Source organism: Corythoichthys intestinalis, chromosome 5 (genome assembly GCF_030265065.1).
Source record: "Corythoichthys intestinalis isolate RoL2023-P3 chromosome 5, ASM3026506v1, whole genome shotgun sequence".
NCBI lineage: Eukaryota > Metazoa > Chordata > Actinopteri > Syngnathiformes > Syngnathidae > Corythoichthys > Corythoichthys intestinalis.
In genome coordinates, this window is record NC_080399.1 from 39,627,765 (window position 1) to 39,639,006 (window position 11,242).

The 11,242-nt window shown below is 37.4% G+C and overlaps 1 protein-coding gene across 2 annotated transcripts in view; it reads left to right on the forward strand.

Annotated features, from left to right (window-relative positions):
- si:dkey-246g23.2 (solute carrier family 66 member 2) overlaps positions 1–11,004 on the forward strand; it is a 65,337-nt gene extending 54,333 nt beyond the window's left edge. For both annotated transcript variants that reach the window (XM_057837352.1, XM_057837353.1), the window contains exon 5: positions 7,347–11,004. In XM_057837352.1, the coding sequence (XP_057693335.1) occupies positions 7,347–7,521 (175 nt within the window). In that variant the 3' untranslated portion in view covers positions 7,522–11,004. The remainder of the gene's footprint in view (positions 1–7,346) is intronic.
- The last annotated feature ends 238 nt before the right edge of the window (positions 11,005–11,242 follow it).

Sequence of the window (11,242 nt, forward strand, 5' to 3'; positions counted from 1 at the left end):
GAGAAAATGGGCTCGTTGTAAAAAGATCTAAAAAATCTGAACTGTGGCATTTTAAAAACCATTAACAAAAATAATTTAAAATTTATTTAAAAATAATCAACCGTGTGTCAACATAATATTTTCACGCTTGGCACGGCTGATGATTGGAGGAATACAGGTCGGCTTGGTAAAATATATCTTCTTTACTTGACGAGCTGAGCTGTGACGAAATGCAACATTCACCATTACTATGTGCTAAAACCCACAAGTGCCTCTGGTGGTCAATTATTCCTACTCATTACTTCTGCTTTTTAATCTAAACGATTTTATCTCTCTGTCATGATACTATCCCCAAATGATTTAACTGTCACATACACATCTTTAATATGGGGAAGATTTTAAAGATGTACCATTTTTAGATGCACCATTTTCTCTACTCGGTACCGCTACGTCTTTTTGTTTGTGAAAGAGATCTAATGCTGTAATTCAGTCAGAACGATCCAAATTCTTGTGTGGAGTCCCGCAAGGGTCAATTCTTGGACCACTTATATTTAACATCTGTATGCTTCCCCTAGCTCAGATTATGGAACAGTATGACATCTCCTATCACACCTATGCAGATGACACACAACTTTACAACGTTACTACATTTCTGTGTCCCCACATGATTATACTCCCTTAGTCTCCCTGAGTAAATGCATTCATCAAATCAATGAATGGATGTGCCAGAATTTTCTCCAGCTAAATGTGGAGAAGACAGAAGTGATAATTTTTTGGCCAAAAAAGGAAAGGTCAAATATAAGCTGGCACCTTTGCACAATGCCACTTACAACTACAAATCAAGTCAGAAATCTTAGCGTAATTATTGACTTAGACCTAAAATTTGATAGCCATCTAAAGTCCGTCATTAAATCTGCTTAATACCACCTAAAAAATATAGCCAGAATTAAGGGGCATCTGACTCAACAAGACATAGAAAAACTTATGCATGCATTCATTTCAGTAGATTGGACTATTGCAACGGAATATTTACAGGTATTGATTAAAAAAAAAAAAAAAAATCAGTCAAGAAGTTGCAGCTAGTACAGAATGCTGCAGCCAGAGTCCTCACAAATACAAGGAAACTGGACCACATTACACCAGTTTTGAAATCGTTACACTGGCTTCCAGTGAGTCAAAGAATAGACTATAAAATACCACTGCTCGTCTACAAAATACTTAATGGCCTTGGACCAAAATACATGCTTGATTTGTTAGATTCCTATGAAACATCTAGACCCCTAAGGTCGTCTTGAATCGGTCTCCTGTATGTTCCAAGAACAAGAACCAAGCAAAGTGAGGCAGCATTTAGTTATTATGCTCCTCACCTCTGAAACAAGTTACCTGAAGGTCTGAAGTATGCTCAAACTGTTAGCTCCTTTAAATCAGGGATAAAAACGCTTTTCTTTAACACAGCAGATCCATAACTGTCTATATATTTCAAGCTATTTGCTTTCTATTCCTCTTGTGCTTTATATCCATTGCTGATGTCAATTATTATTAGTAGTAGTAGTAGTAGTAGTATTTTTTTTTAAATTCTATTCGTGATTAAATGCGATTTTTATGTATAATTTTATTTCCTGTTTTGATTGTCTTTGTTTTTACGTTCTATTGATTTAATGTGATTTTTATGATCTTCATGTGATGTAAAGCACTTTGAATTGCCTCGTGCTGAATTGTGCTATATAAATAAATTTGCTGCCTTGCCTAGTGGCCATAATTTATAATAGCGGTACTTCTCTAGTTTATAATTTAAATATATTTATAATTTACACTAGCCAAAACTCTGCCCAACTCATATTTATTAAAACAATGAGCTGTTTATGGCAAGTCATAAGCAAGGAAAGAGGTGATTTCAAACAGGCTATTTACTTTTATTTTCTCTTATAATGCCCTGAAATAACTTCTGGCAAACTTACCAATACACCTCCTCACCTAACCTTTATTTTATTTTGTAGAATCCATGAACATAAACGTATTTTAACTTTTTCTGCATTTGCCCATGTGCAATCAATAAACATGCATTATTCATAGTTAGTAGGCCTACAGTCGTTCTGCAAGAGAAATGCCATGCTGTTAAATCCTCTCTTACATCTTTGTGTGTGGGATACAGATAGAAGCACTAACCAGCATCTGTGAACTCATCATTTCGACGCGCGCATGCAAAGTTGTGCTGAAAAAAGAAGTGATAGAAGCTTCAAACATCTGTACATTAGCTCCAGGCCGTATGTTACAGTACCATCCGCAGCTTGCTCACTTCAAAATTGCTCTTTTCGATACAAATGACACATAGCTCAAATCTCAAAGTTGTTGCTTTAGTAACAGTTTGGTGTCAATAGCCTGTTCTCATTCATTGCAAATGCACTGAAGTGTTGGTTTTTTTTCTTCTACTTTTTTCTTATTCACTTTTCTGAAGATTAGTTGGATAGTTCAATACTCTGCTAGACTGTCATCCATCTCTTGTCATTTTCTCCTCACCTAAATCCACTTTCACCCACAGCAGGCCGGCTCTTTTTAAATCTATCCCTCAAGTATCCAGTTCACCAGTTCACCATTTCCACTCTTATTTCTCAGCACTTAACTGGGATGAAAGTGCGAGGTCAGGACCGATCAATGCAACATGACAATGCTGAGCTACTGAGTGTGTCATGGATGTACAATTCTGTGAGGATGCAGTGCTAGAATGTCGGTTCATGGTTCATTTGGTCTATCACACAAACAAAACCAAACACTGCAGGTTAAGGACTGACATGTATTTGCTAATATAAAATGTTGTCGTCACTCAGTCTTATCAGTCAGTGCCGTGATCACTTCCTCTCTCCATGCATGTACAAAGCGTCACTTTGGCCCAAATTCATTCATTTGTTTGCTCAGTCTTTCATCAGTTGTCAATGCAGCCAAATCAAGTCCTGCAATGAATAGGCCCTCTGGCACATGGCGCTGTGTGAGATTGGCAAAATAAAGACTCAACTGTGGCAATTGGATGTGTGGCTGCCAAAGATGATGACTTATAAATATTGTTTAGTCTCCATTCTGTGCATTGCCTTTGAGACTATACTTGTACAGGTGACCTGTTCGCTGTAATTATAGTGTCAATGACATGCTATTAATAACGGTGACTGTCATCTCTTGAGCAATTAAATCACCTCAAGGGAGGGGAATAAATAATTTAGCTGGGTAAAAAGGTCTGCAGAGTTTGGTATGATATTTGGGGCATTGTCATATGGTTCAGAAATCATGTAGAAAGTGCAGTCTGAAAATATGCTGCCTTCACATGCTCTGGGAAAGATTATCCTTACCACTTGCTAATTAGTAGTTACGAGTATGTCCTGTTCGTATGCTTTTTTTTTTTTTCGTAGAAAAAAAAAAAGGACAACAAAAAACAAAAAGACACGGATTTTATTTTGGTATGGTGTGTGGGCAAAACTGTTTTTTACCTATGTATTCATCTACTACAACATGAAGAGTGCATCGTAATTGAAAAAGTAAGTTTTTGTTTATAACCAAACATTATAGCAAACGCTTAGTTGAGAAATACGAATTTTATAAATGTGCACTCTACGTTATTGTGCCGACCTTAAAAAAAAAAAAAAAGTGTAAATTGATGATAATGATAATTCTATTCACCGTAATTTCCCGAATATAAGGCGTACCCGTGTATAATGCGCACCCCAAATTTACTTGTAAAATCTAGGGGAAATTATTGTACTCGTGTATAACGCGCACGCTAATTTTAGCATAAATAAATAAATAGAAGAATACAAGAAAACAGAGCTCGTGTACAGATACAGAAATGTCATTTTACTGACTGGTGAAACACAGCACAAGCATAGCACATTGGTAGTTCAAAACATTACCGTAAACTGACAATATGTACGGTAATAATATGATCTGATAACTTCTTGAACTTACCAGAATCCAGGAGAAAACAAAACAGATGTGACTTTTCTTTTAAAGGCTGCTGTATAACTTGCTCGTTTCATCATGATGAATAAATGTTTCCTCCATGGATTGATACGGTAAAATGAAAGTGAGAACGTAAGTCGGAAATCCGAGAGCTCATCGCTGTCAACACGACAGTAACAATAGGAACTATTGTTATTTGGGTTTGAGTTTCCCGAGGGACAGATATAGTTGACGGACACAGGAAGTCTGTGTTGTTACGTTTATTATGGTCCGAGTTGCGGAGCTGCAATAAACGTTGACTCAAATGAGTTCAACAAACTAAATTCTTTGCTTTATGAAGAGTGAAAAAAGCAGAATTTAACACAGACGAAATCATTCGGCCGATCAGAGTAAAGTATTACTGGAAAAAAATGGTGACATCACGTACCGTAATGGTCGGCAACGGATCACCGCATCCGTTTCTTCAACACAACATGGCCGTGTCAATTAAAAAAATCGGTTTATATATATATATATATATATATATATATATATATATATACAGTATATAACATATATGTATTTCTGTCTCTATCCATGTACCGTTTATAATGCGCACCATGATTTTACAAGTTAATTTTGGGGGAAAAAAAGTGCGCGTTATATTCGGGAAATTACAGTAATTATTTCTTAACATTCACAATCTCTTGTTAGCACGCCACCATTTTGAAAAGTTAAAGGTCCATCCATCGGGGAATATCAGGTGTCATTAAAATACCATTTCTCCAGTAGAAAATATGACTTGAGGGGGCATTCACTTGCAATTTTCAACTCGACAAGTGGTATTAACCATAAGTACGACATCCCATGAAGGCAGCATTAGACTGATGTAAATGGTGTAGTCATTAACTATTTAAAATTAATCATTATGTCTGCCTGTACTTGTCAGACCTTATTTAGTTGAGTTTGAAAAAAATAAAATAAGTAAATACATAGATAAATGTTGTTTGCAATGTGACCAAAGATACAGTGAAAGTCCTGGATCTGCATTTCAAAACTTTCAAATGCTCACTGAGTCAGTCTATGACAATATGTTGCGAACTGAAGCAATGTGCCATGAAATCAGTTTCTTCTTCCTGAATAACCCTCTAGCTTCTTCTTTGATATACAGGGACATTTGTAAAAGGGCTGAATCTCTCTTTCACATAGCTAGTAAAATATTTCAGAATCAAGATACAAAATAGTTCTGTATAAGATTGAAGAAGGTTCTGAGAAGCAAAGCTCTGTGTTTTGTACTATTTTGCAGCAACTTCTTTAAAAGCTGCTGTGTTTACCCCCGAAAGTTTAAATTGTTAAGGGAGCAGAAAGTCAGTGAGAATCCCATGTGCTCTAAACAAGCTCTCATCTGGCAGCCTTTGGGAGGCAGAGGATGAGGAGGAGGAAAAAGACAGACTGCTGCAGGAATGGCAGTAGAGGACAACAGAGGCACGCGGCATCTTTTGAAGAAAATAACGTTTGTTTTGTTATCAGATTGTCATCTCTTTTTTAAGAAGATAGACAGTTATCGCACGCGCAACTGAAAGCAGGTCCAAAATCCTTTTAAATGATAAGCCGTAGCTCAGCAAATGACCATTGCTTTGAAAAGGGTGCAAACATTACTTATTTTTCAGTTTTTAGTGTTATGGAATGTGCTTGAATCAGCACAACAGAACATGATGACTGGGTTCCCATAAGAGGGTCTGCTTAGAAAAATCTGATGGTTGGGTAGTTTAATAAGAAAATCGAAAAGGGAACAGTCAGATTGAAATGACGTCATCGCTTGACTGCTCACAAACACACACACACACACACTTTCTTTGTATTCTAATGAGTGCCCTCCCATATTCATTAATGTTACAGACTTTGGGATTTTGCCTGTATAACAGCATCTATCAGCATCCCCTACAGGGCAAACAGTACAATATGGAGTATAATGTTTTTGGCATTTCTGTGCCAATGCTACGGTTCCTTGCCAGTGCCTTAAGGGAACCCAGGGGACGAAGGGGATTTTGACGTGACTCTGCAAGGACAGCTCAAGGATAGTACAGTCCATATAGCCCGATGGTCATTAGGCTTTTTTCCCACCCCATATAGACTGTCATCCGTATCATTCTCATTTTTTCTCTGGTGGTTTCCGCGACCGTCCTCTGACTTTCCTTTCTCCCCCACCTCTGTAAGAACCCCATAATATATCTTCTTGATGACTGATGGGCTTTCTTTCTCTAAAGCTCAGTCAGCGCTAATAAAAATGTATAAACTCATGTTCCATTCATGCCAATGGGTATTCACTCTCGAGGGATCTGGGTGGAGAAGAGGAGGAGGGCAGAGTACATGAAGCAGAAGTGGGGTTAGAGAGCTGAGTGTGACGGGTAACAAAGTAAAGAAACATGACAGTAAGTGAGGCCAGACAGACATAGAATGTAAAGGAAGGAAGGCGAGCATGAATATTGCAAGGAACTAGATACAATTAAGATTATATTAAATCAAGAGAGCAGAGAATGTGTAACATGATGCAAGATAAAGAACATGTTTCATACTTTTCTGTACTTGCGTCAGGCTGTTGGCACTGCTGATGAATGTTTGCTCCTTTTTATGGGTAGAGTATGCTCAATTTGTATTGTATAGCAATTATTGCGATATGTGCAATTGTTGCTTTTGATGATGCAGACAGTTCGGCCTTGAGAGCAGGTCTGCGCTCCATTGGTTTTTCATTTTCTTTATAACAGGACGATAATGTATTCAACCCAAACATACATAAAGCAATGAAGGTCCACAAAAGTACACTGTGGCTAGGTTACCAAGGCAACTGGCTGATCATATTTAAGGGTAGTTGTGAGCAGTATTTGTATTTGTATTTGTATTTATTTTGATCTCCATTAGTTGTAACAGGTACATCTACTCTTCCTGGAGTCAATTCAGCCTGCTCCGTTCAAACATTTACACCAGTGCTTGCCTCACCAACCAAAATGCATACGGAAAAAAATAACAATAAAAACCCCCTCCCCTCCCTCCCTATCCATACACTCACACACACACCCCTACATATAAATGCACATATAGTACAGACATACACATTACATATATCTCTATACATATCTATATACTACATGTATGTACATGTACACATGTACAGAAAAGACCCAGTCTTTGTTTTCCTGACGTTCATTGAAGTTATCTGGCTCATGGCGGTTAGTTATTTCGTTTCAGAATTCATTACTAATTAAATGTCTCTTCAGAAGGAACTTAAACTGATTTTTACTGTTTGCAGAAATAATTTCAATTGGCTATTAGTAATAGGCCTAACTACTGTTCCTGAATCTATTTGGATTACACACTACAGTCATGTCTCCTCTTAATCAACCGCAATGGACTTTGGCTCATGTTTTTGTGTCTCCTTACTCCAGTGTGAAGATGGTGCTGCTGTGGATGGCAGGAGACGTCTTCAAGACATCCTACTTTGTGATAAACCAAAGCCCATCTCAGTTCTGGCTATGTGGTTCTGTCCAGATCTTCATCGATGTGGCCATTCTCCTCCAGGTGGTCTCATACAACCAGGACACACGTATCAAACTCGGCTAAAGAACAATGAAACTATTCTTCAGGTGCGATTTTGTGAAACCCCTTGTTAAATTGCATTAGTTTCGTGGAAACTTGGAACTTTTATTGGTAAGTCACGATTTCAGCCTTGAACAATATTAACTTTAACTGGGTTTAAGCAATATTTTGTTTTTAGATGTATCTTATAGTTGTGAGACTGAATTAGACAGTTCTTTTTAGTGGTTAGTGGCAGACATTACTCACATTGACAGCTCCCTAGCTGCAGGTCTGTGTTGCTCTAATGGCAGTTGTAACAAGCAGTGCTGCACCAGTAGACCTCCTCTGGCCTCTATCGCTTGACTGATTAGTCTCCCATTCTGCACCTCACCACATTGCTCCCATGTCATGTAATGTGCGTATATTTCCGAGAGACTGCAGATCTTTTGGAATACCCGCTGATGTGTACTCCTAGCCAATTTCGATTTTTGCCGTTGGCAGTGCCAAGCCAAGGCTAAACAGTGTTCAGCTGCTAATGGATTCTGCAAAGGCCATCAGTCTGTGTGTTAGGACTCAACCTATGAGCTTTATTTACAAGGTCTGCAGTTCTTTTTTATATCACACAAGCAACACTAATTTAAAAATCCATCAGAAGAAAGGTTAGGCCTTTGAACTGTGCTCTTTAAAGTCTTCTTAGAAAATGTATTCATACTTTTTTCTATAGAAGGTAAAGTCAGTCTTTTGCAATTAGTAGTGTTAACATTCTTTGTTGGTCAATTGGTGTAGAAAATATGCCTAAACTGCATTATTTAATTGTATCCCTAAATGCATAATTATTCACAAATATTTCAAAGCAGTCTATAGTCTTCAGATGATAATTATGGTCAGCCTACAGCTATGGAGATCAAATGAATCAATATCAACACATTATACACTCAGTGGATACTTATGTACTAAAATTGGGGACGCCTGCACAATCTCATGAGACACAGTCAAGCGATTTTGCCTGTGCGAGAAATTCATTTGATCTAGTCATTGATGTATAACACCATCATTTATCTGGTATTATTCACATTTTTTGGTGTATGTAAAAAAATATATATCATTGGGACTGGGCATATAAAACATGATCAGGAAATTATCTAAATCTTTTAATATTTTTTATGTAGATGCACCTCGTTGATGTAATTTTTGATCCTAAGCTTTATAATATCTCATGTTATATATTTATGTTATAAAACTATATATCGATGAGTCACCCACAAATGTGCTGTTCCAATACAAAACAGCAATAAATCATTGTCAAAATTTTAGTTGACATCTATTAATGAGTACTTCAATCTTTAGAAATATATGAACAATGGCCCAAATTGTTTAGATTTTATATTTCTAGTTTTCGCTTTTCGTCTAAGCGCTGTTTCTGAGAACAAATGCTATGATTTTAAAATATATATAATAATAATAATAATAATAATAATACATATTTTGGATATTTGTCACTATTAGCACCTGTTCAGTTCTGCTATGCCACCTTTACACTACGTTCTTGGCAGCCATTGGAGCCTTGTTTGCCCAAAACATAATGCACTTTGAGGTTTTGAAATCATTCAGAGGAATGTAATAGGTAACAATAAGTTCCCAAAATTGCAAAATGTAAAGCTACACTCATTGAAGAACTACCAAGTCCATTTCAAAAATGTACACAGCCAAAATGTGACAGAATTGCATGTATTTACAGTATTTATTTTGTAATTTTTAGCAGCAAAATGTATACTTGTTACATTTTCAGGTCAACAATGTACCTACTGTAGTAGTGCAAGTATTACTGTAACTGTAGGACAAACTATACTTTGCCACGACATGTACAAAGAACAATGGCATGACGTCCGATGTCATTGTTTGAGTTGGTTTCTGCTAGTTTGTGCCATGGTGGCCATACTTGTCTTTGTGATTTACCATCGTTTTTACCTGTCATGGCCTGCTCCTTGTGTATCTTTTCGATCTCAGCGTCCGTGTCACCTGTGTGTTCCTGTGCCTTCGTCTTGCCTAGGTTCGAGTAAATTGGTTCCTAAAGTAAGTTGTTCTTCCCAGTCTTTTGTCTGATCTTCGGTGCTTTCATTTCTACTTTGTTTTTGGACCTTTTCGTTACTATGCCTTTTCACACAAACGCCCGTCTGCCTCACCTTTGTTTCCTGTCCTCTTTTGTTCCTCACTGGCCCTTTACCCGCCGAGCCTTGTCACTGAACACATGTATTTTATGTAAAAGAAGAAACATTTCATATTGGTCCATGTTAAAATGGAAGATAGATATACAGTATGTGTGCAGTTTTTTTTGCATGCCTAACATACTGTACATTCAGTATATACTGTCAATGCCTTGTACCGTCATATGAGCACTTTGTAAAATGTGTTGGTATTACATGTTTGATGAATGTGAAACTCACAGTGGCATATTATGCATGAGCCACGGAAGCATCCCAAGCTCAGCTCAACATGTCAAATTCTTATATTTATAGAAGTGTCCAAGCGCTTGATAGATTTTTCACATGTCCAGCTAATACTGCAGCTGTCAGCATTGTTTGCCTGTGACCTTCTGTTGTTTATTTGCTCTGTGTCTTTAATGCACTAGGGATCCTTGTGTAAATGCATTTTTCAAAATCCTTGCATATCACTTTACATTTTTCTCCTGAATGTGTCTAATCTCTGACGGCATACTGCATTTCATCTTCCATGGCCCCATTTTTGAAAAGCTTTAAAGAGATATGTTTTATTTATTCCCTCAGCACAGATAACCCCTTCGATAGATTTTCTTTTACACATGGCCACCGTAGCATTGACCTACAGATGCCCCTCTGATGTTCAAACTTGATTGGCAGATTGATTTTCATTTTCCATTTTCTTCGGAGTCATTTTTAAGCAAAATGTCAGATGTTTTGAATCTGATGTATAACAATGTTACATTTTTAAAATGAAACCGTGCAAGCTTGCTGTCCAAAATATTCAATGTATTATTTTATCACGTCATTCAGACAGTATGTATGTGAAATATTGATGCCAATATTGTTTGTTTCACACATCATGTATTTTGCAATGTGTTGTGTCCATCCTGGATGTGTATTTTGAACTGTGCAACACAGTGACAATGACAACGGAAAGATAGAGCTTGTCGAAGCTCACCAAGCTGCCGCCGCAGCCTCTGACTGGACTTAAACTGGATTCGGAAAAACCTTGTGTGATCCTTTCAAGGTCAAACTCTATGAACATACAAAACAGCAATGGTGTGTGGGCATGCCCTGGGAAAACCTTTTTCTTTTTGACAGTCTGAGTCTGTTTGAACCTTTAAAATGAAAGGCGGTCGGTGGATAAAGAAGGGGGCTGCTGCTGCTGGACACAAGGCAGAATTGTCATTTGTCGTTTGGAAGTGGTGTTATAATAAATATGTGTATGCTTTCATTTGTTTCCACCCATCTTTCTCTACCTGGGAGACAGTGAAATATTCAACTGGATACTGTAGATAATGGGCATGTCTGCATGGTTTATAGATGAGAACAATGCGAGTGGCACTTCACTGTACTCATCTTCTGACCTTTACATCCATCTTTTCATGCTAAGTGAATAACAAGTCAAGAAGCTGCAGGTAAAAACACTACATTATATTGTACCTTTACCTGTGTCGTTGTTTGATCAATTGAAGACATTTCAAACGCTGATGCTTGGCACAAAAATAGACTTTATTTTCCACTGCACAGTGTTGAGTATTTCTTGG